The 26194-nt window shown below is 36.7% G+C and overlaps 1 protein-coding gene across 2 annotated transcripts in view; it reads left to right on the plus strand.

Moving 5' to 3' along the window:
- Nucleotides 1-26194, plus strand: part of NKAIN2 (sodium/potassium transporting ATPase interacting 2) — a 544824-nt gene that overhangs the window by 227824 nt on the left and 290806 nt on the right. For both annotated transcript variants that reach the window (XR_010388354.1, XM_064508937.1), the window contains exon 2: nt 18114-18251. Coding sequence is in view for 1 of the 2 variants with exons in the window: in XM_064508937.1 (XP_064365007.1) it covers nt 18114-18251 (138 nt within the window). In the remaining variant the exon portion in view is untranslated. The remainder of the gene's footprint in view (nt 1-18113; nt 18252-26194) is intronic.

Below are 26194 nucleotides of genomic sequence, written 5' to 3' on the forward strand. Positions count from 1 at the left end.
GGTATTCCGCAATCACATAAGAACTTGTAGTAGGTCATAGTGAAGGCCCATAAAACAGGCTATCAAAGAACAAAATGGTTCATATTGCCATCAGGGAAAGACAGAGTGAGGAGCACAGTGAAATGAGGAAATGGCACAAATTAAGGAGCACAATGCAAATGGAAAATAACACATTAACATACAAGATAATACCCCTTTTTTAACAAGTTCTTAATATCATCTGAAATGTTTGTGGGAAAAAAAGATATTTTTATACTGTATGTGGATGCTGGTTCTGATTATTTTGGATATGTTGAGATAGCTCATGATGTTATCCCTCAGACAATATTACTATGTTGCCTGCTATGGTAGATTCATAATATTTAGATGCAAGCACTATCTTTTGTTGTTGGTGGTGTTGTTGCCTCCATTGATGACCCAAATGGGTAAAGAATACAGAAATATCAAGTTTGGGTTTGTATATCTGCACATAAGTAACCCGTATTTTTCTCAAGCACTAAGCATCCACCTTGGTTAACTCACATACACATTTGCTGGCTTTAAATTACCTGGAAAGCAAACTGATTCTGTACCTTATTACTTTCCATTTTCACATCTCTGTCTTTTTTAATCATTACTTGTTTGCCACTGGTATCGTTGTTACTTTCCAAAGCAATGAAATTGTGGTATCATACCTACAATAGTGCATAATTAATCTATAGATTTCTGATACCAACTGTTTGCATACTGTTTGTGTTTTCTGTTATCTGTAGGCATTTTTCTATGTGGATCCACAAGAAGAAGAAAGTGATTTTATCATGGTTTAGAGGTCTCTTGGAAATAATGTTTCTTTATTTTTTCTTCTTCTAAGAAGACATGTCTTGTATAGCATAATGCAGTCGTAGAAAGCTGAGGAGCCTAGAACTACCATAGCTACCAGCATCTGAAAGAAACTGTGCAAAGTCTTATTTGGATAATACAGAGATGAAACCCCCATAACCTTGTTGCCATCATCACTGGCAAAAACATGCTGCTGTATTCATTTGCATTCTATGGCCCACAGCAAATAGACCGGTAGTTTAGGTATGCAAAGCTTCAGGGTGAAGATTTAGAATTAATTAAACACTGTTCAGTTCTGTTCTGGTATTTTTGAAGGACCTCAACAAGTGGGAAGCAGGAAAAGGAGAGGCTTCAATGCATAGGAAGACTTACAAGGTTACTTAAATAACAGCCTTCTGTGTCTTGCATACCTGTCATTATTTCATTTGCCTCTGCCCCTTTCAAAATTTCAGATTTCTTATGCTTAGCATAGGCTATACTTCATTACCCTAATTTTCCACTCTTTACCACTAGTGCCAACTTCATCTTCCTTCCTGTAACCTAATAAAGTGTAGCTTTGTTATTGGCCACCATTCAGTGTATGACAGGTGGCTGATAAAGCACTCAGTGGAGTTTTCCATCTGCTGTTCCATTCTTCCTATTCAGGCTTTGTAGGGCATGCACTTTCTCCTTAAACAGTATACTTCAAGCTTCCAAAAGACTTTCTTTTTTTGTGCTTCAGCTTGCATGATGTTGCACTAATCTGACATGTTTAAGTGATAACTTTTTCATTTGAAAATACACTTTGTGATTTGTTGCTGTTGCAACAGTTTTGAATAGGGTTGTACCTTGCAGAATTACCAGATGTGTCACCTCTTGGTGCTGTGCCAGCCACTGTCCATCCCATTAAAGACTAATGAATATAAGAAAGTGTCCATGTTTTGGATGCTTTTAAAATATCAGGAACACCATCACTTCATTTTTAATGCACCTCATAGACTCACATTTTTCATGGCATACGTTATGAAAGCTGGTTAATAATATAGTTAACTGACATTTAGTAGCAATAGATAGATGGACGCCTGCTTCAGATTGTTGATAATGAAAGGCTCATCTAACAGTCATCTTTAGTGTAAGTAAAGGCTACAGTTTAGTGGTTAGGATTTCCAGTGGGACTTAGAACGTGTCAGCTGGGGTATTCATGTGCTGCCTGGGTGAAGTTTGGTAAATCCTTCTTGTTATTCATGTTCTTGTGTTTGAAATGGGACTAGGGATGTTTCATATCCTTTTGGAAGTACCTTTGGATGAAAAGTACTGTAGCAGACATCTGTGTTTGTTTATTTGTTATTTCTTTGTCTTGCTAATGATCACAAAGGACCAGAACGCTTGAGGAGGAGTAGCAGGGTAGAATCAGAAAGGAAATATCTATCTCAGGATAGATAAAGCAGGATAAATAGGATAGGAATGGATAGGATATGGTGGATAAATCAAAACTGGGCCCAAATTTTCTTGTAGTCTCATTTTATCCCCTAATACCTGACTTCTGGCTCAGTGTTGTCCACCCCATTTGCCCCCCTGTATCTTGATGTGTAAGTAACTGATAGGCCTTTTACAGTATTTTAAAAACTTTTTGGACTAATACTGTTGTTCAACATTGAGGTTGTGTATCATGTGCAATGAGATTTAATTGAAATCAAGTGGATAAGGATCTGCAAATAAAATGCAGTGAATTCATTTTATCCTCTCCTAATTCCTACTCTTCCCCATTAGCCACTGGAGACCAGCTTTTTATAGTACTTGAAAGATTATTGTCTTGCAATGTTACTGAAATTAAAAGGGGCTCTGTCATTGAAATGGTGATATTTAAATGTCTTTTTATAGACAAGTTTAGGCAATATGATTTCAGAGTGTGCTCAGGAGCCATATGAATATCTTAAAATTTTCAAAGGTTTGAAGCTATAATATTCTGTGACTTGGGCATAAGTATACATATTCTTGTAGGCTGTGTATACATTGGTGCATAGTTTTTAATGAGATTTATGATTTTGTTGTAATTTCATTGCAATTTAAATTGGAAAAAAAACTATAAGCTAGTTCAAATGGAAGATAAATAAAGTCATTGGATCAGAACAAAAGATCGCTTAAGCACAGAAACTTGCCTCAAACAGCATGCAGTAGTAATTGCCTAGTGAACAGCACAAGATCCTGTACAGCACGGATCCTCCCTCAGTTTGCCCTCTCAGTTTTCAGCAATCAGCAATTTTGAGACTTTTTAAACCAAAGGCTGTAGCCAGACCATTGCGTTTAACTGCTGTTAAGACACAGACCACTGGGTCTTAACTGCTGCCAATGGACTTGTTTTCCGTAAACTTGTCTAAACCTTTTCTATCTAAATCACAAAAGCCTGTGACAATATATTTCCCAGTTTCATTATTCATCATGTAAAAAACAAAAATTCCTTTATTTATTTTCAGTTTTTCTTTGACCATTCCAGCTGGCTTCCTCTATTGCTAGTACTAGGAGAAATAATAAAATTTGTTCTACTTATTTACTTTATATCATCCTTGATTTTAAAGACATTTTTTTTCATATTCCCTACAACAGTCTCTTTTCTGACCTCAGGAGTCCTAACTGGTTTTGTCTATTCTGGGTAGAAATCCACCACCGTTCTGATAATCTTTGTTGTATTTCTCTTATTTCTCTGTATTTCTCCTGTTTTACTTTGTCTACAACTGCAACTGTGGTGTTTTCTCCAATAGTGGAGTTCTCTGCTACATTGTCCACTCTTTCTTAATGACTCCTAAAGTTTGGGTTTTGTTTAAAGCTGACATTTTATGATAACTATCCAGAATGATTTCATACTTTCCTGAGTAGGAGTAGTTAATTTAGAACCATTCACTATATATGCTGATTATTCTTTCCCAAGTACATTATTTTGCATTTATCGGCAATTTATTTCATCCCCCATTTTTATGAGTAGTCATTTCATGTTGCAATACCCTTTGCAGTGATTTGCAGTCAATTTTAATGTTGTCTGCCTTGCAAATTTTGAATCATCAGCAAACTTAAGCACTTCCCTACATAACTTCTTCTTACAGCATACTTTCTCCAGGTCTCTAGCATGGGACATTGCTGAAGCATTATGAAAATCCAGATAGACCCAAGCTGGGTCACTGACTCCTTAAAGAAAGAATTCTTGCTAATGGTTTTGCTAATCTTAACATCCTGAAGCAAGAGTAGAGTTGATTCCTCCACAACAAATTATATTTATCAACATGTCTGCTAATTCTAATGTCTTTTAAAATAGACTGGACTATTATCTGTTCTGTTTGTTAGGTATTAGATTAGAGATTATCAATTTGCCTCATGAGATATGCCTTAAATAGGGAACTGAAAATCCTTCTGTTGGAAAAGTTTCTCTGATATGAAGGTTACACAGGTCAGTCCAAAGGAAGCCAATAGTTTATATTTAGTATTCTTTACAGTGAAAGCCAATATTGGGATAATTTATAAATATAAATGTAAGTATGTTTTTTATAATAGTTTGAGGTGCCCAACAATAATTTGATTTTTTATTATTGTAATGAATTGTTAGCTTCAATATAAATAAATTGCAGTTTAAATGAATTGGTTGGTTTTAACACTGTGGGCACACTTTCAGGTAATCATATCCTAACTAATTTAGAACCAATAGCTTCACACTTAACAAATGAAAACAGAAGGTGGAGGAGTTGAAAAAGAAATGGCAAAAAGCTATATATGAATGTCTCATGAGAAACTAATGATTAGTACTCCAATAAGTCACTACTATTTATAGGCTTCTTCCTTAGTTTTGGTTAACAATGTGTTGTTGATTTTTGTAATAATTGATATAGTTCTTGATTTTAATGTCTTCTTAAAAAAATAAAAAAAGGAAGAAGAAGAGTGTGTGCCAGGTAATGAATTATTCATGTGGTCTGCAATACAGAATAAGAATTAACTGCTTGGCAAGAATAGTATTTGACCAAATTTATACCCAACCACACTGATTGTTGCTGTGACCTTAGCTGGAGCCACCTCTGGTTCCTGACCTCCTTTTATGAGGGAGGAAAAGAACGTCCAGTATATAATAATGCTGAGTGCTTGTATTTATCATTAATGAGTTTTCACTCTACAGATTAAACTGATACCTAGAATAAAAACTTCAGAAATATTTAAATAAGATAGGAACTTGATAAGGAGAGAAAGTCAATGGAATCAGCAGGTCCAAGTGACTTTTTCTTGAAAACAAGATTTAAGTACTGCCTGAGACTGTTACCCTGAGAGATTAAAAGATTTTGTCCAAATCCCATGGGGAATCTGTGGCAGACCCTGGAACAGAATACAGCCTGGCATTTTATTTATAGACTAGCAACTGTATCAGTCAGTTTGATAATAGTTATGACTCTTTTAGGTGAAAAGAGAGATGGATGGGACTCAGTTTGTCTGAACTGGATGCCTGCAATTAGTCAGACCAGACTGAGGTCTTCAGAGGCACCTCTTTTCATTGGCTAAAAAAGAAATTAGGCGAAGGTTCGGTACCAGAAACATAAACAGAAATTAGGGTCTTAGGTAGATTGGATCTAGCCTCTGCTTTCTAAATGGAAGTTATGACTATGATGCAGGGTGGCATGAACCGCATAGGTCAGTGCCAGCTCTTACTTGAGCTTATCACAAACAGAAAACATGAATATCACTTCCAAAACACCATGGACAATGACAGACATTGGCAGCTCTGGGCAGCCGTCAGTCATCTGCTGGCACTTTGGTCAGCTGCCCATAGCACAAAGCTGTCTTTATCCTGCAGTTTTCCTTATTGGCACAATTTACTTCGTGTAGTGAGATAAATTAAGAAGGAATTTGGTGATCCCAGCTTTTTCTTCATGTTCTCCCAGACACGCACAAGTCTTATCTATTCCTTTCTTCACTCCAGACGTGGAACTGCCTGTCAATAGCAGGGCATTTTGAATGGGCATTGATCCTTTCTTTCCTTGGCTGCAGCAACAGAGCAGCAGGGGTGAAAGAGGTCTCTCTGCTTTGGTTGTTTTTACCTACCAGAAAGAAGGCAGTGCTCACTAAGGCAAGTTCCTTTTCCACCCATACTATTTTCCATGATGCTATACTATTTTTCACAGAGTTGGATTATCTGCATCTTCACTGTAAGTTGAGTTCTTCTCACTATGTCACTGGGGTACTTGTAAACCATAGGGTAAACCATTTCCCCAGTCAAATCGGTGCCATATAGCACAGAACATGAGTCAGCAGGTGGGCTGTTGCAGCCTGCATTGTATAAAGGTATTCTCCTGCTTTAGCAGAGAAGCAACATGCTCAATACTATCAGACTATCTTTGCTTGAGTTAGAAATACTGTCTCTAGAAAGGTTGCCTATAACACTAAGAATCACACAGACATTTGGTGTTACATGAATGTTATTTTTTCCTATTGTTTCATTAATCTTAGCAGTCCACTTCAAAAAAGACATTGTAGTTACCCTCAGATCATTTTATTAAAAGCTATTGTCTAGCAAGGGTTAGGAAGTCAGTAGACACACATCATTTAAAACACTGAGTAATATGATTATAGAAAAAAAGCCCCACAATTTGATTTTTTTACAATCTTGTGTGAGATAGCATGCATTATGAAATTAAATTGAACTGTTAGCCTTTCTCTCCTAGTCTAATCCACACTAAATTGGTCAAAAACAATTATAAACAACTCTCTTCTGACAGGTCATGATTGGATAGATGATTGTTTTTTGTATAATTTGAGGAGGTCATTTACTAACAAGTCAGAGCATTTAAAATGGCTAGATTTCAGCAGCTAACCTGAAATTGTCAGCTCATTTTTTGCTAGACACTGTAGAAGAGTCTGGCTCAGGCAATTTAATTTGCCTTTCATAGTCTATCACAAGGCTCATGATTATTTTTTACAACAAAATATTCAGTGCAACAAATTAGTAGATTCTGCTATGTTCGTTGGGCTGCATTCCAATTCCTGCCTTAGTGATGCTGGCTGCCTTCAGCACTGCCAGCACAATAATTATTGCTGAGTTTTCTAGACCTCATCAAACCAGCAAGGTGATCACCCCCTTGGAACAGCTGGGGATATGAGGTATGAAAAAGTGCTGCAACTCTGTGCTATCATGCCAGCAAATGCCACTTGAATGATGACAGCTATTGGCAGGGGTAGGGCTCTGCTGGAGGAGAGCTTGCAGCAGTTCTAGATTATAGCTTTTGCTGCTTCCAAGAATTGCTGTGAGCACTGAAGTAAAGAAAGCAAATTGGAAGGTGGGGAAAATGAAGATTTCAAGGCAAATATAGAAGGCAAGATGATTTGTGACAGTGGGACAATTTCTTTTTACTGTATTTGCTTGGCTATTTTATGAAGCACCAAACTTCCACAAACATACACCTGTTTACATTTGAGTTTTGCCAGGAGTTCCTTGTTCATCCATGCAGGTCTCCTGCCCCCTTCTCTCAACTTCTTGCTCCTTGGGATGCACTATTTTTGAGCTTGGAGGTAGTGATCCTTGGGTATTAACCAGCTTTCTTCGACCCCTCTTCCGTCTAGGGTCCTATCTCTTGGGATTCTTCCAAGAAGGATCCTGAAGAGGAAAAAGGTTGTTCTTCTGACGTCCAGGGTTGTGATCCTACTTTTAGCCTTGCTTTCTCCTTGTAGGATCCTCAACTCCACCATCTCATGGTCACTGCAGCCAAGGCTGCCCCCAACCTTCACATCTCCAAACAGCCCTTCCTTGTTTGTTAGTATCCAGCATCACAACTGTCCTCTTTGGCTCCTCTGTCACCTGTGTCAGAAAGTTATCATCAGTGCTCTCCAGGAACCTCCCGGATTGTTTGTGCCTTGCTGTGTTGTTCCTCCAGCAGATACATGCTGAGAGACATGCGCTGTGCTTGAGTGCATTTTTCGGATAAACAAATAGGTTTTATTCAGTGTGCTCAACACTAACACAAAATAAGCACTCAGTAAAAATCAGAGTTTAGCCTCAAATTAGTTGATGTAAATTACCTCAATATAAATCAGAGAAAAGCTATTGACCACAATAGAGAAGGATTATGCAATGAAGAACAGGGCCATTATTTCCCTCTTTAGTGTCTCTGTTTCCTTTCCTGTTTCTCTCTTTCATCTGCCAATATTACTTTCAAGCCCATTTCATTTTCTAGACAATCTACCTGCATAGAATTGCAATATTCTGACACTGTCCTCATCACCAGGATACAGTAGCATGTTTCAGCAGTACAGTAGTGGATATAGCAAGCATTCATCATGTGTATTTAGTCTTTTCTCAGAGGTTAACATCTATCCTTTTCCTTGTCCCTCCTATTTTTAACTTTGCAGTCAAACCAGATGGTGGATAAACTTTGGTGATCTACCACCTTTTAAGCAGGAACTTTACTACAGTACTCTGTTTTTCACCATTTATTACATTGTAGGTTGATGTGGCTGAGCCACTCAGTTCCCTCTGGGAAACTACAAGCAGTTAATATTTAGGAAAAAATGTACTTAAGAGAAGGAGTTATTTATTTACATACATTAATTAGTATCCTAAAAAGAGCTCAACATACAGTATTAGTATTTTAGTCATTACAGAGTAGCTTTTTATCCCTTACACTTGTCATTAGAGCTAGGGAAGAGGAACGAGCAGTCTGCCTTTTTTGTTTTGTTATAGTTTTAATGTTGGAAGAGGTGAGAGAATGGGACTATACATCTGTACTATGTATTTATATTAGAGAGAAAGGCTGCGCTTTCCAATTGTATGTGGTGGGTTTTGTTTCTTTGTGTTCTTAATGAATGTTTAAGATCACATTCATTAAAATATATTGTTTTGTAAAAGCAGAAATGCTTAGTAGTTTTCTTGAAATGTTTAATAGAATCTTTTTGAGGGCAATGACTGACTGACTCACTATAGTTGTTCATAGAGATTTGGGATGGAGACCCCCACACCCAATTGCCTGATGTCCTAGAGTTTTCCTATTATGACTACAACAGCATAGAGAGTTTCACGTGCTCCTTTTGTTTTCTTATAATCATTATCCACAGCAGAATGAAAACAAATGGTGAAATATTGAAAATTGCTGCAAATTGGCTGGCTTTAATCAACAGTTCTTGAATTGAAACAACTGTCTTGGACTAACTTCTGACAATGCTCTGTTTTCTTTACAAAGAAAAGCTTCACCCTTAAGATAGAAATTTCTGTTTATGGAAATGGGCTGTAAACAACAATTGTCATTCCCCAGCTGTGGTTTAATTCAGAGGTGCTGGGCCTGGGTCACTGAGCATCTTGAAGAGGAGATCTGAGATCTTGTGCTTGCTATTCTTTGAGACGCTGGTGCAGAGAACAGGCAGCAGGTCTGACTCTTGAGGTGGCCACATTACAGAGAAGACACTTTGCTGCCTTCGGTGCTGCTCAGAGTTCCCTTAAGGACTGATGGCCTCATGCCGAGGTAACAGGCAAAGTTTAGCAGCTACAAACTTTTCAGACTATAACTGGCATCAATTATCTCTCTTCCATGAGGTGGTCTGCATAGTTTAAATGTCAGTTTTCAGATTATGCCAAGGCATGAAAATCTAGTAGGTGCTTCACATATTCTATATAACAATAATGAATATTCCAGCAGGAGTGTATTACAGAGAGATATTTCTGTAAGGTCAGACAAAGTCAGCCTTCTGCTTATCCAGGTTTAGTTGTGGAATAAGTGACTACAAAGCAAGAAGCCCTCTGTGCCTTACAGTTCTGATATGGATTAGCAACCTTTATCTTTCTTGCCTTATGGGCACTCTTCTGTGTCTGAATACAACTAAAACCACCATAGTGACTGTAGACTGGCTATTTTCACTTGATACACTCCTCTGATACTGAATCCCCACTTGCTATTACCATCGCATCTCTCAGTCCTGAAGAGATAGTGAATGATCCCTGCCAATACTCTTCAAGATGATTTGGCTAATGAGGTTTCTTACAGAGGTGCCTTTCCTGCTGAAAAGAAGTAGGGTGGTTTTTTTTTTCAATTGTTAGAAGGTAATTTTTTTCAGGTGTTGAGCAACATTCTACTTTTGGCTGAAGAAACATACAAAGGATAATTTCACTGCCTTGAGTGGACACACCCTAGATATCACCTCTTGTCAACTCCAAAACAGCATTATCAGATCTATGCTGAATTTACAAGTGCAATATATGATAATCTGGATCACTGTGTAGAAACTAGGCAAATCTTTGTGAATGACAGAGATACTTGTTTTATTGTCAAATATTTCCATAAAGACAGAAACAATTTGAAAGTTTTAGATAAGGTGGTGCCCCTCTCTGAATGCTTGATTTTGCCTTCAGGCATTACTGCAGGCAAATTCATATTGTGCAATTATGAAATATTACTAAAGCTTAATGCAACAGTATTTTCCTGTCCAAAACTGGCTCAAGGCTTCCCAGCACTGTCAGTAAAATTGAATTTTGCCACCTTAAAGATGAGATGTGGAAGCCAGATCCTCAATATTCCTTCCAGAAGAAGGCAAAACAGATTGAGGAAGGAATGGGGCTGGGACAGAGGGATGGGAACCCTGGATAGATCAGTCTTGATTTTCCCGTTGTCAGTGCCAGAATGGGAGGATATAGGTTTTTGAATGTTGGCAATGTTTAACACCCTCCCCACCAGTAATCACCAACCCATATATCCTGATCCTTTCTTTGGCCACAGTCGCAGCTAGCCTGGTTCTCCAGATCTTTGATATAAACAAAATAGATGTCAAGCCCAAGACCTAGCTGACTTTGAACCAGGTAGTCGCATGAACCTAAAGATGCATAGAACTGCCTCCCAAAATATGTTCCCAATATATTTCAGTAGTTTTGTTAATCCGTGAGTGCAGCATAAGCATGCACCAGTAAATCCAGGCAGCTAAATCTCAGCAGGGTGCCTTAGGTGAGGTAGGCAGTACGTTCCTATGCCGCTCCCAGGCCTCAGCTGGCACAGGCAGAGCTTGGCAGCCAGGTATGCCCTGCACTCTCTGGTTTCAGAAGCACTGTGAGAAGAGGCAGCCCTCACATCTCTGCCCCTGTGATGTAGATTTGCACTCACTAATTCTGGAAATCTGGCCACCTAAAAATAAAAATCACCAGTACAGATGGAAGGACTGAAGTCTGTAGTCAGTTCTCTTCAGTGCACAGCTGAGCAAGTATTTTAAACAATTCTTATATATTATATCCTCTGTGATTAATGGTTTTTTAACACATTTTTTTTTTTTTTTTTTGTGCAGTGCGTATGACTTTTAGTGGTTCTTAAAAAATACCTGTGCTGGTTTTATTAAATGCTTATTACACTCCTACCTTGGACATGCCAGCTGGGTATTTTTTGTTACAACATCATCTTGTTCTTAAGGTAGAAGTGGAATTTGTATCTTGACCTGATTTAACAGTTTGAGTCTGAACCGCTTTTCTGCTCATTCAATCTTTATATTCCTGTTATTGTTGGGGTGCAAAATTGTTAAAATCATGCACAGATTGTTATTACAAATGTTCATGAACAGGAAATCAAATACTGTATAGGGATTAATTCTCTTTAGAATAGCACCTCTAAGTTATTATTGCTTAAATTAATTCTATAGTTGAAATATTAGCTTTATGATATTTTAATGTAGAACACAATTTACACATGATTGACTTTCCAAATTTTCTTTCAGACATGCAAAACGATGTGGTTCTGATATATATTTAAGTCTTATTACTGTGTGCCAGCTGGAAAGAAAAAACTATGCAGTCTTAAAGCACGAACGCACACACACACACACACACACACACACACACATACACACAAAATAGCTCTAAGATGCTGTTTAGATTTATAATCTAAATAATACCATGAACTTAAGATCCCACCCCATTCAAGCACATCATGAGACCAACCCTATAGTTACAATAAGCTTATACATAAAACTTTGATCTGAAAGCAAACAAATGGACTGAAACACCCTTCTGGTTACAATAGTATAGAAATCTACTATGCTTCACATATCCCGATTTCCTTCTGTTTAAAGTTATTAGCAAAGGCGTATTTGGTTTTGTACAATAAAAAAAAAAAAAAAAGAGTGTGAATGTTGGAGACATAATTATCTCTATAAGCTCTGTGCAACTATATGAAATGTTCCCATGAATTCAAGTATTTGCTTCAGGTTTCAAAATTTTACATGTCCTAAGTGAATGTACAGAAGCACTGTTATTTAATTACATTTTTACCATCATTCAAGCAATATGGTTCCTATAAGATTACACTAAAGTCATTTTGGGAAACAACATAAAAATAGGAAATTACTCAGTATAAAATTAGACTTTTCCCCTTTTTTCCGTCATTTATCTCTGTCATGGATATTGGTGTTTTGTAATTCATGTGGAGACATTTTTTTGCAAGAATAGAACTTGTTGATCAAGCATTTTGGCAGCAATTTCCTCTTTTTTTTTTCAGCTGCTCACACAGAGGGTAACTCTTTCAGGGAAGTACTTGGAAGGCAGGGTTTTGATTTTGTTATTGTTAGAGTCATTGAGTCCGCATATATGTATGGTGGAGTCTAAATGTCTTTAAATCATGAACATAATATCCTGAAGATATTTTCAGTGCACAGTAAATCATTTTTATTTAAACCAACCGTCAGCTTCACAAGCTCAGCCTTACCTAGTTTCTTTCTTATTTTCATGTCATGAGTAATAATAACTGAAGTGTTATTTAGATAACAATTCTGCTTCTCTTTACTACATAACTGAAAACTCACTGTAGAATGCTGGTATTTCCAGGTTTTTATTATTACTATATTCAGTCAGAGGAGGCAGCAGCTGAGATTTAAGAAATTCTCTGTACTGATGGAGAGCCCTGTTGTCCTCAGTAGGTCACAGTAGAAATCCACCTGTACACAATATGATGCAGGGATGTGGTCATATATACAATTTTTAAAAACCGTGATTACCTTTTCACCAAGTGCAGCGAAAGCCTATTCCTTCTCTCAGCAGCATTAAAGGGATTAAGGATAGGGGTTTAGTATTATATATGTGATTCCTTTAAGGAGCTGATGGACAAAAGGAAATTAATTCCTTGTCATTTATTGAGTTTCTTGTACGTGTGATGGGTCTTTATTGGATGTGGCTAGAACACCATTGTGTCCATAGCTCTTCACAAAATTTTGTTTTACTTTTGCCCTTGTCCCTACAAAAAGTGTTTAAATCTTTTTTCTTTCCTTACTGTCTTGCAGTAAAGCACTTTACCCATGTGCAAATAAATACACACAATATGAATATGTATGCACTGTATTGATTTGACTTTCAAAATGTTATTATTACTTCTGTTTTTCTGGTGGGTAATGGTAGTGAAGGAATTGAATAACTAGGCCCTCTATCTCAAAATAGTATCCTGACATTGGCAATTTTGGTGAAAATTTAGATAAACATCTCTAAGGGATGTTGTATATATATGCATTCTGCCCCAGAATGATGTGTTGAGGGAGGGTCAGCTGGGGGAGTTGTGTGTGATACAGGTAGGCTTCAGCATCAGCATCCTTTCATAAGCCACAGGCCCAAAATATTTATACTTATAGGGCTTTTTTTTTTTTTTTCCAGCTGCATATGCCATAGAACCAAGAACTTACTTAAAGTCATGAAAAAACTGTAACTGTAACTTAAAAATACAAGCCAATGACTAGAAGCTGTGGGCATCTGATGCAGCGTGACTGAGCTGAGGGGACCTAAGGAGTTACTGATTACAGCTTAATTTCTGCAGCTCATTCTTAGCCTGCACCAGTTGTGAGATAAAACACAGTTGCTTAGTTCTCCTTCACCATAATTTCAGCTCATACTCTTTTCCTCATTTGAGGTGGACTAAGCGCCAGTTGTCATGACTTAGCTGATGAGTTCATCATTTGCATGTGATCCTGTGCACAGGCCATGAATTACTCCGGTGCCTCTGGCCTGACCTGTGCCGTGCAGGGGCTCTGGCTGGCAAATGGGGCAAACCGGCACAGGGGGCTCAGGTGCCCCCACACCCACCTTGCGCCTTACCCTCTCTGCAGCTGAGTTGTCAGGCCAGAGCACATGCCTCCACTGCAGCTGCTCCAGGATGCTTTTGGCAGGTTGATGCTGCAGGTTTTGAAGTGAAGTGACAGATGCTATTTTTTGCCCTTTCTGCCCCAGATACGATAACCTCCAACAGAAGAGACTTGCTGACATCAGTGTCTAAAACGGCTATGATGAGTTTTGCCACTGTGAGAGACTCTATGCCCTAAATGTGGGCACCATATACATATATATCTAATTGTATGTGTGTGTGCGCCTGCATGCAGTTTAATTTATATTGATACAAAGTTTTGATTTGGTTTGATTGTGAGGTAGTCTTGGTTGAGTTTCATCCCAAGGAGCTTTCTGAGGAAAGGCACTTTGTCATTTTCCATTTTGGAGTTTGTGTTATAAATCATCTTTTGACTGGCTTCTCCTCTGTGGTTCCTGTCTGAAATTTTAGTCCAATTATATACTTTAAGAATCGTCTCAAAATGGTTTTCCTTATCCTCTGGAAATTCAATTCTTAGATCCCTCAAGGTCAGTAACACTGTTAACCTATTAACAATGAGCCTCTGACATAAATCTGGAAATAGCTTGAGCTATTCCAACTGGACAGCATACAGGCTGATTTTATTTTGTATTTATTTTTAAAATATTTAGCAGAAGTCTAGATATACTAATGCATTAGGAAAAATGGTTCACTGAAATTACACTTTACTTTTCTATAATTTTATCAATGGTTGAATAAGATAATCTCTCTATGATATTTTATTTACTAGGAAGCCTAAGAATACGATATGGTAGATGTTTATTTTCTAACATCAGGAATTGAGACTCCATAATGCTACATTTTGAAATAGGAGGATTGTCTCATACCTGACTGCCTTATTAAAATTTAATTGAATTAAGACTTTTTTTTCCTTGACACAGTCTACTTTTCCATCCAAATCGTCCATTTTTCATGTTTCTTGTTCTCATTTTAAGCTCTGGTTTCCAGAAAAGGAAGAGAGAAAATGAACAATTCTCTACCTTTTCCTAGTCTTCAAATATGAATATTTCTTTGTCAGTCCTTTCCTGTAATATGGTTGAAACGTCATTAAATATTTGCAGCTGGTGGGTCTCATTCAGAGAAAGAAGTGCAGTTTAACAGAAAATTAAAAGTTTCTAAAGTAAAGGAAAAAATTCTTTTAACAACAAGTCTTCATTTTCTATTGCTATGTAAGGAAATCCCTCATGATTCTGGCATCTGTGGAAGAGGAGGAAGCCACATAATACTGTTTTTGATAGATTCTTGTCAGTACTTTGTCCTACTTTTTACTTTTCCCCCTTTGGAAACATAGAGATAGACCGAATGAGATTTTTTTGAGTAACGGCATGTAGTAAGTCTATGTTGTTTTTGTGGGTTTTTTCCTCTCTGCCTTTATCTCTTCAGGAAGTGGGAATAAAGATCCAGTTCTGCCCTATATTTTCTGTTTGATAAATCTGTGATGCACCTTGCTGCGGGAGTCTGATCTTCTAAGGAACAGCAGCTGCATTTCAGCAGCATTTTATCTCTGCGCAGCCTACCAGAACGCTGCCATTTCACATATCCAGCCGTCCCCACTTGCAGCTGATGTCTTGGAATGACAGGAGCAAGTCTAATAGCAACTCTGCCTATGGCAAGCATAAGGTAGACACAGAGGGAGAGAGGTGGTACATACTTGTCTCCTTGTTCCACATGGCAGATTTTCCCCCTCCCTTCCTTGCACGCTCTGTTTTCCACCAGCAGGACATTATAAGTGTGGGGAGACAGGGTGCTCCGTTCGCCCCTCCCACCCGATCCCCTGTTTTGACATGGCCAGAGAGTCTGAGGGAGTAGATATTCGGTACTGAAGCAATCACTGGCAGTAGGAAAAAAAAAAAGTACATGACATGTGGGAGGTGAAGATTTCGCACAGAACACCCATTTATCCAACACAACCTCATAAACAAGTTTTGAGGGAACTATTGGACTGCTCACTAACCAAAGCAAAACAAAAGAAAGCTTGATGCATGACAGTGCCATTTCATTTTAGCCTAAAGTTGCCGCAGGAATACTATATTTCCTACTTTTTTATATAATTAACTACCATACCGCGATTTTCTTCTATAATTGGCACACTTAGCTGTATGATTTCCTCCTGGTTGAATGATTTGCCTCATCGCTTGCATTTTTGCTTATGGGATCCCTACTGTTACTACAGTAGAGGCTTGTACAGTCTAGACTCTCTTTGCTATTGCTTTACTGTTCTCATTTACTCTTTGCTCAGTTGATGAAAATAAGAGCTCTGTGCTCAGAGTGAGCATTCTGCTTTTGTTACATGTTTAACAGTGCTTTACGTGTAGTAGGTCTTTTGCTGATACCCATAAAGGACTTCACGCAGACCTACAAAGCACTGCTTTATTCCACACTTTTTTTATATATAAATGGCTATGTTAATAGTTGAGGAAATATTTTTAACAATAATGTTAGAAGTGTAGGGAGACTGGGATTTCATGAAACTCAGAATACAGCTTGGCCTTTCTACTCTTTCTTCACCCCACTGTTGCAACTATAGTATTATGCCTTGGGATTTGGGGAATTCTTTTGTAACGTTGCTTTGTTAAAGGTGAGGTATATGATATCACAAATCAATTCATTAAGAACCTGGATGATGTAGGACAAGGATCTCTTTGTGTCAATAAATCTGTTAAATAACATGCTAGCAAAATACCAAGACTGATTATAAGCTGGCTGTATTGTATAAAAGCAATCCTTTTTTGTAGAGAGGGATTCAGTGGTTGACATGAAACCCTAAATTTTCAAATCGGTCTGAAAGTCAGTAGGATATGGCTGCCAGACTTCCTTAGGGTTATTTTGAGAATCTCTATCTTAAAGTGCAACATATGCCAGTAAGTACAGTATTATTAACACTCTTGTTTTGCATTTGCAATGATGATGGGAGTGTAGGCTGTCTTTTTAATGGCAAATATTCTTAGTTAAATTCAAAAAGAAATTGTTGGTGTGACAGTGGACTGCTGCATGAAGTTGAAAAACTCTGCCATAGCTATATCGTGTGGTGAACATGTGGTTAATTATCCATTTAGTACTTGATCTCCAAAGGAGGTGTTAACTTTTAAATGAATGAAGAAGTCTGTGAGAGATACATCTAATTTAATTAATCTGCTGTGTAACATAAACCAAGTAAATAGTCATCTGTTATTTAATGAAACTTTATATAGAAACAGCCTGCTTTTTCATTCTTTTTTTGTGTTTATTATTATTATTATGCATTTTCATGAAACTCATCTGCTCAGAGTTCTGGTTAGTGAAATTGTTATTGGAATTGTACCAAAGAAAATCCTTGTTCTTTCTACTTAGCTTCACCTCACTATTACATCACTTTCTAATCTTCCCCTCAATATTAGTATGACCAAAAAAATGCCATTCTGCCTATGGGTTGGTAACTGCATTTTGATATAGTATCTGAGTATCAGTTAAGGGAAATCTACTGTTTCAATTCTGAAATGATTTTTACTGACACTATTAGAAATATATATATATATATTTTTTTTTTTCTGACCTATCTGCTTGGAACAGTCTTTCTTGAAAATAGTCATCCACAGCCCAAGATTGTCCCATAATTCACATCTAAGAATGAAGTCTCTTTAGTCTTGAGTAATAGCTTATACTTGGGATGCTGTTTGCAGCAATGGGAGAAGGTAAACTGGACTTGTTATCAGTAGGACAAGCTCAAAAAATAGTAGGCATTTGGATAAAGGTAAAAGCCTACTGACAAAATAGCTGGAGTATAAGGAAGAGAAAAGCCAAAAGGTAGGGGAATTAATGGAAGCAAACAGGAGTAGGCTGAAGGATGGTGTTTGTGGATGGAAGCAAAGTAGCTGAGGAGATGTCATAAGCCCATCACTTATTTTCAGCACCAGGAGGTTGTAGCATTTTCTGGTGTGTATAACAAAAAGATTTGTGTTTCTCCTGCATGACATCTTAGTGAACAGAGTTTGCTGTCTTGGTAGAACTGACCGCATGAATATTTTAGCTAACTGAATTTAACTCAGTAAACTGTCAGTGAAAAATGCTGCTTTCATTAAAATAAGAAGGTGAAAAACATTGCAAACTCATTTCATTCTAAATATCTTTTTAACTCGGTTACCTTATGTATGGGTTGGGGAAATGCCCTAATAGATGTCTTCTGGTCTGTTCTAATCTATTTATTCTTTTGCTTTTTAATCGTAGGTTTCTGTGCTCGAGAGACAGATATTTGACTTCCTTGGTTATCAGTGGGCACCCATCCTGGCAAATTTTATACACATTATTATAGTCATACTTGGCTTATTTGGAACCATCCAGTATAGACCTCGTTACATAACAGGAGTGAGTATTCATTTTATTTATTTGTTTTGATAGGCATGGCAAAAAAAAAAAAAAAAAAAAAAAAAAAAAAAAAGTTCCAAGCTCTTTGCTCTTTTGCTTATGAATGAAATAAATAGAAATCTTACCTTGGTTTAAGCTACTTCTGTACTTATATTACATCCACTTATTATACTTTTGGGGCACCTTCAGTAATTAAATGGTAACAACCTACAATAGTTGAAAATTGGTATGATCACAAACTACATGAAAATATGCACTTTAAAGAAGAGAAGTAGTTTTAAAGAATTACAGAATCCTCCATGACAGGGATCTACAGCTACAATGAATGCTAGCCATAACTTAGATACACTGGACCTCCCCAACAGATCCATAATTTATTATACTTATTCATTATTATTATTAACCAATGTTGGTGGAATGCCTGCTCGTTATGAACAAGAAAGCATTTCTTCCCTCCAAGATATTACGGTCTGAGTTGAAAATGAAGTATGGGCGTATGGTAAGAAATGGGGTTATGACAGTTACAGACTGAAAGTTCCAGAGTAAAAATAAGGATTCATGTATGGATCTTTATATTTTTAATCTGATTGTTTCCTCATTCAAATGCCTCTCACACACAGACTCTGAACTGCTGTACTCTTTAGTAATACAGTATTAATGAAACCCTGGTTTTATGCTCTGAATTTTTGAGCTTTTTTCTTACCATTTCTAGGTCTATAAAGAAAGAATAACAATTAAACCTCAAAGCCATTGTTCAGAATCCCTTTTGTTAGAAATTGATTTCTATAGCAACATTTTTATCAATATTGACTGCTAATTCTGTTAAATGCTGTAGACTTCTTAGACATAGACAGCAGTCCAAAAGTTTGCCCATATAAAACCATGTTTTCATGTCAAAGAGGAATGAATTAACTGCACTAAATCCATACCCACTTCTGCAAAGCCTGCATCCTCTCATAGTGTTCCCTCTTGTACCAGCAATCACTCAGGAGATATAAAGGTTTACCTTGTACCTCTGTGACACCATACATAGTCTGGTAGTGTGATGTTAATGGGAATACATTAATATTTGTGTCTGTGTTTCTATCGCTCTGATTTTATATATGTAGAAAGTCTGTGCCCACATGTATAATGTGTTTGTGCATACACATATAGTTTAAAAATATATTGAAAAATATATTGAAAAATATATTCTAAGTCTTAAGTATTTGGAGTATTTCCTTTAAGTCCAAACTCTCGGAGTCATGTAAATGTGAACTGAAGTTTGCTTTTTCCATTATTTCTAGTACTGTGACCACTACCAAATTCTTGAAAATAAAAATCAAAATTCAAGCAAGTGTCAGTTAAATAAAAAGAATGAAAAATGTAGTTTTTAATAGTATTAGGTAAAATTTTCAGTCATCTATTAAAAAGAAACTCCTGTGTTTTCAAATTCAAGAATATTAAAAGCTGGGTTTTTTACTATAGTTTTTGGAGAGTATAAATCATTCCAAGGAAAATGAGCATAAAATGTTTAGTTGAGTTAAGCAAAAGAGCTAGATCTAAATGGCCTGTTCAATAGGAGTACAGAAAATTATGTGCTACAATGATGAGTGCATTGTGAATGAGGAGGAATACTAACCATATAAATAGGTACTGTTCACATGAGTTTCTGGATGATGCCATTTGTACCACACCATCCTACTAATTTTCACACATATCTTTTCTTAGAGCTCCCCCTCACCCTCACTGTGTAGCCCATCTGGCTTTGAGAATTTGCCTCCATGCATCCTTTGGTTTAATTGTATATAACTGATCTAGGGTGGGATTGTTTGTATTACTAAGATTTTGCAATAGACACCTGAATCTACTATCTGTAAGAGACTAATTAGATACGGAAACAGTGACAAAACTTCCATCCTCCACTGCTCTATTTGGAGAGCATCTGAAGTTTAGATGTGGGAAATGGTACTAGTCATTGGAAGAAGAGATAAGGGAAGTGCACACTTTTCCTTTTCAGTTTTAATGGGCCCACAGTAGGCATCCCAATGAAACTAGACAGAACTCAGTGCTGTCACCTGATATTAGGAGTTAAATAATGAGTTCTAAGGCAATAAAAAGGTTAAGACAACAGCCTACAAGCCTACAAGGATGTAGTTATGAGGTTTTCAGGTGAGTGGATGTAAAAACTCAGACTTCAAGTGATTCTGCAAGGGTCAACCTATTTTGAGTGGACCCTGTAGGACCCTTAATCTTCAGTCATATTAGTACCTCAGGTATAGCTTGCTTCAACAAGACTACAATAAATTTCCTTTTTATAGTGCATGCTTCATAAAGGATATCACAAAAATGTTTTCCAGGGATAGTGAATCACAGGTTAAAGAGAGCAGGGAGGTTTTAAGGTGAGATTTAAAGAAATGATGCAGTGGCTCAGCGAGAAGAGGAAATAAGTTTTAGACAGAAGGGAAACCACAAGTCTATGAGTGTCCTTGAACTCTGGAAAGTTACAGGCAAGTTGTAGGCAGTAGTAGCAATAGGTGGCAGCGAACAGGTGACTGTGTGGTTTCAGGCTTTGGAAAATATTTCGAATTACGTGGGACACAGGGGTGTGGTGGACAGAGGATGGGAAAGTGAAGTTAATCTCCAGAGGGGTTAATATTAACAAAACTTCTGAAAGAACTCTTGCTCATTTTTGATTGTAAACTGAAACCAATAATCGATAAACCAATAACCAGTGACTAAGAAGGTAAAACATCTGCTAGGAGGGTGGGAATGAGTGACTGGATAGACAGAACCTCTTCAACAGACAATAAACAGATAAACCAAATTTTCATTGTGAAAGCAATAATGATAAATGGTCTGCTTAACAATGCTATGCTGAAAGTTAGAGAATAGGGATTTCTGTAGTAACAAAGGTTAACCAATGAAATAGCTGAGATGTGAATGCATTTTTAGCAGTACTATCATAAGGTCAGGCAATGCAAATATCCTTCATTCTGTCTAACTAAGAGGTCGGGGAGGAGGCAATGCTGTTCATCCTGGTATGGGCTCTGCCTGAAGCTCAGTTTCTTCCAAGTCTTTCTACAAAGGGACTCCAGCTGTGCTGATACACTCAGCACATATTCTTCACTCTGCTATGAGTTTGAAATAAAAAGAGAAAGGCAATTCCACTGAATGCACGGCTCTTTTCTGGTTCCTGCTTTATGGAAAAGCTCAGCAATCTCATTCTCCCATAATCTTAACATATCTAGAAAACATTCTTGGAATATATGAGAAGGACAAAAAGTCCCATTTGTTCTGAATGTCGCCATCTTTGCCAAACAGTGGAATCCATCAGACAAGTCAAGCCCACTTGGGGTAGTCAGATGCCACAGAGGTGGCAGTTAAAATTAAGTACTTTTTTTCTTCACTGCCATGTCAAGAAGATAAAGGAATGTCTTATGGAACTAGGCAGTGACATGAACAGATAGAGGAAAACTTTGAAGTGAACTATGAAATGTAAGAATTTGAAGAAAGTCATGTCTGCGAGGTAGTTGTCTGTAATTTCCCGTGCTTGTTTGGACCTTTTTAGACCTGTTGTATTTTCTTCTTCTATAATTTGTTCCAAGAAAGGGGGAATCTTTGTATAATTCTGTAGGTTTTACTAAGCAGTCTTATACACAAAGGAAAAGTGGTAAGAAAGTAAAAAAGCATCTACTTTGAAGAATGATCAAGTTTTCCAGCCTTGAGCATAAAGTGAAGATCCAATACATAAGAGAGAAGGTTTTTAATCCAGAAGAGAATTAGTTTGTTTTCAACCTGTGATAGTAGGAGACTGCACTGTGACAAAGTGTTTTCTTATAAGGACCCATTCATTGTACACTTAAAACAGACTTTTGTTGTATTGAAAGCAAGTTTATGGAGTGGACAACAACAGTGTTATTAATATTTTCCCACAAATTAATAAAGTCTGTTCTAGTGTTTCCTCTTCTTAGATATAAAAGTAAAAAAAAAGCTAATAATAGTGAACACAGTAGGGACTCATATGGGCTTACTACGGAACACAATATACTAGCTGAAAAGAACAAGGATCTCAGTTTGACATAAAGCAAATCTACAACCTTTAAGAGCAAAAATAATCTTGTACAGGATAATACCTGGTCACATCAAGTCTGGGAGAAAAGGATAGATTATTACTGGTACATTACTTTACATGTAATTGCTGATATATATTTAAAAAGAGAAAGAGGCAATTACCTTATGTCTGAGAGTCTTGCAGCATCATCAGTCTGCCAAACCATTAGGCCCCAGAAAGTACAGATGAGTTAATCTGTGCCTTTTTTAAGACTAGAAATTGTCAATGGCTTCAACATCCCCAGCGGGATCTGCTTAATGCTCTATATGACAAGTAGCCCTGAAATCATGAAGTCTGTATTGAAGTAGTTCCAATTTATTTTTCAGATTTTTGTTTTCTTTAAAATGAAGACATAAATGTACTCAAATTCAGTACAGGAATTATTTTAAAAAATGTATTTCTCTTCCACCTCATTTTACCTGTTACAAAAAAAAAAAAAAAAAAAAAAATCTATTTAATAGAACGGAGGATGAAATGGACAGCTGTAAGGCACAAAGTTCTTGCAGTCCATGAAGTCAGATTCCTACCTGAGACTGCTCTCTATAAAGGTGGTTCCTCAGGAAGTACTTTTGTCTCTGCACTGAGACAAATCATTCAACACTTCACCTGAGTTGAATTTATGCAATAGTTTACTGTATTGCCACTAAAATGTAGATATATATTTATCAAAAAAGGCAAGTAGTCACACAAAATACTTAGGTACTCTAAACAACCTTTTCAAGTAAAAGTGCATTTGTGGACATAAGTAATGATCTTCTGCATAATAATTTTGAGCTAACGCCCAATAAAACCATAAGGGCAATTAAGGAAATGTGGATCTTGAACATTTAGTAGCAGCTTTGTCTGTTGGCTGTCACAGGACACTGTGAATCAGGATACTGATTCTGTTTCAAAGTGTAGCATTGGCAAGATTTTTTATTTACTAATATATTGTTCAAGGACACATAATGATTTCCTTCGGTTTGTTCCTTGATTCAGGAGTTTGCCATAGATAATAATGAATGTGAATATATATTCTGTGGTTTGCATCTATGCACTTTTCAATGTATTTGATTATTGAATACACTATTGGCAATATTCGACATAGATTTATGTTAATTTTAAATCTAAATTAAGTAATACAATTGCTAGCTATATAAATAAACAGATATAGATATTATATATATTTATCATTCTAAGAAGACCAGCCTCTTAAAGTCCCATTCCTGGTACAAATGTTTTAGAAAATACAGAATTTATTTTCTGCAGATATTTCCAGTAGGAGCAGCAGAATGATTGTTTCTTAGGATGTTCTGTCACTGTATTTGCTAGAATCTCTGTTGACTGTAAACATGAAAGTAAGCTGAACAAGACTGAAGCAAATCCACTTTAAATCAGAAAAGGTATTTGTAGGAAATGTTTTCCATTATTCATGCAGTTCTCTTTGTAAAATTTCTAGGATTTATTGGTTTCAGTTAGGTTGGAAATATCATGAGGCAATTCATTTGATTTGTAGTTTGCTGCTTACAGGCCAGATCAAAACCAGGAAGTGTATGATCACAGTGATCATGCTTCCACATTAGAGGAAAAATCTTTGTCAATAAAAAGTTAAGTAATAGCTAAAAAGTCAGAAGAAGTACTTAAAATGTCTATATACCCACTGGAGGACCTGAAAAAGAATAGAAAAAGAGATATTTCAATGATAAGCAATAAAAGAAAATGTTGACAAAATAGTACTTTCTGAAAATAAATAGAATGCCAGCAATTAAGTACCGTACAATCAGTGTGTACCTTGAACAGGGAGGACAGAATATCTATTTTATTTGGGAAGCTCGTGCGTATAAAGAAGTTTTTGCACTTCAGAAAAAAGTAAGTGGACATACATACTCATCCAGTACTCTCAAGCTGCAGGAATATAAGCAAGCTGCCATTTCATTTTTGATCAGAAAGATCAAAAAGATTCAGAAGATACTGAATATACAAGATCAAGGGGATGATAGCATCTCACAAAATGATTATTATGGATAACTCTGCACCTAGATAGAGCAAATGGTAGGTCAGGTCAAACTTTAACAAAACAGTTTCTCAGTGCTTACACAATTTATTCTTGGGGCTGTTGCTTAAAAATTAGACACATACAAAGTTTGCCCTCAGTTCAGTTCAAAGTAAATCAAAGGAGTTTGTTAAAAATAATCATATCTTAGTCCTTAGGTAATAGTGACCACAATATTAGTGATCTCATGAAATACCAAGAAACAAGGGTTTGTTACTAATCTTCATCTTGGTAAGAAGGGGGAATAAAATCTTGCCATAGTGTAGAATCCCCAGAGACTCACAAATTGAAAAGGAGACAAAGGAGAAACAGCATTTTCATAGGGCTGGTTAGTAGAGACTGTTTACCAAAATAAACATCTTTGTGAAAGTTTGTGTCTGATGAAGTCAAATAAAAGAGAAAACCACTAAAATTAAAATTTAGCATAGAATATATAAGAGGAATGAAAAGCATTGAAGAGCAAAGAGTATGACCAAGCATATGAAAACAAAGAAAAAAGATACAGATTGAAAATAGAAAATTTAAAAGAGCATTAGTAAACTTGCAAAATCAGTATTGTAGAACTATTTATGGAACCCTCCAGGTCAAGCTCCAGATGAAAACATGACTTAAGAGTATTGCAGAGTTGGAGAATCTACTTCAACCCTGAACTAACCCCAAGTTTCATTCATGGTTTCATTTTCATTATGACAGATAAATTGATGCTAAATGAAGCACTGGTCTTTTATAGTATAGCAATTACTGCATAGGGACACTTTCATGAAATGCTTTCTGTGCCACAAATATCAGCATGCATTCTCCTTAGCATTTGCCATGATAAGTCTTTAATATCATTAACATTCTGTGCATTACAGAATTTATACTAAACAGTTTATTGAGGGATGCTCACTGTTTGCCCAGCTTCACCTTATTAAAAAGATTCTTTGTCCTGGTCATTTGTTCAGTAATCCTTTCTACAGATCTCATCAGTGTTTTCTTAAACATCTCCATGTTCAGAAATATCTGGAGCAAGAGCATATTATTACAATTTTTTTCTCTAAAAAGCTCTCATAGAAGATTGCTGATAAGAATTTGAATGTCACAGGAGTCTAGGCTTTGGGAATCTTTTTATATTCTGTCCTTTCACTGCTGGATACTACCTCCATAAGAATGACCTCTGTAAACTTTGCTATCTGCTATTTTATTTGAGAGTTTTCCTCACTTTTGGCAGATGCTGTGAAAAAATTGGTAGGGATGTAAGTAGAAGACTGCCCTTTGGACTTTAAACAACATTTGCTGAAAGGGATTTCAATTCACATGGAGGAACACTGTCTAATAGAGTGCTTTTCCTGCTGTTGTGTTAAAAGATTAGATTTTAGTATGTTGTGGATTTAAATGTGCTTTCATTTTTGTTTAAAAGAATAGGCTCAGCAGTTTACTTTTGAAACTGGATCTAGCCTATATTTTAGTAGAGGTAGGAATATGAGGGGAGTAGAAGGTAGTCAATAGCTTGTCAGTGTCAGCTGTACTGGTGTGACTAATCCAAATTTTGAGTCTAAAGCCAGAGGATGAAGGAATATGCTCACTTTCATGCAGTGCTTGTACACATACAGAATGTCAACTAAGAGAAGCTTAAATATTTCAGTGTTCAAAAAGTCATTCTTTCTTTATATTTATTTGTTAGTTTGTTCGTGGGCTATTAAATGTTAGTTTAAAGTAGATGGTCTACTGTTTTACCTGATAATCAGTTCATAGTACTGCTCTGGGCTTAGATTACACTAAGTCTTTGGTTTTGACCTCACTTTTTTGGCTATTTTGATAACTTGCAAGAGATCTCAA

The sequence above is a fragment of the Dromaius novaehollandiae genome, chromosome 3 (genome assembly GCF_036370855.1).
Source record: "Dromaius novaehollandiae isolate bDroNov1 chromosome 3, bDroNov1.hap1, whole genome shotgun sequence".
NCBI classification, from domain to species: Eukaryota; Metazoa; Chordata; class Aves; order Casuariiformes; family Dromaiidae; genus Dromaius; species Dromaius novaehollandiae.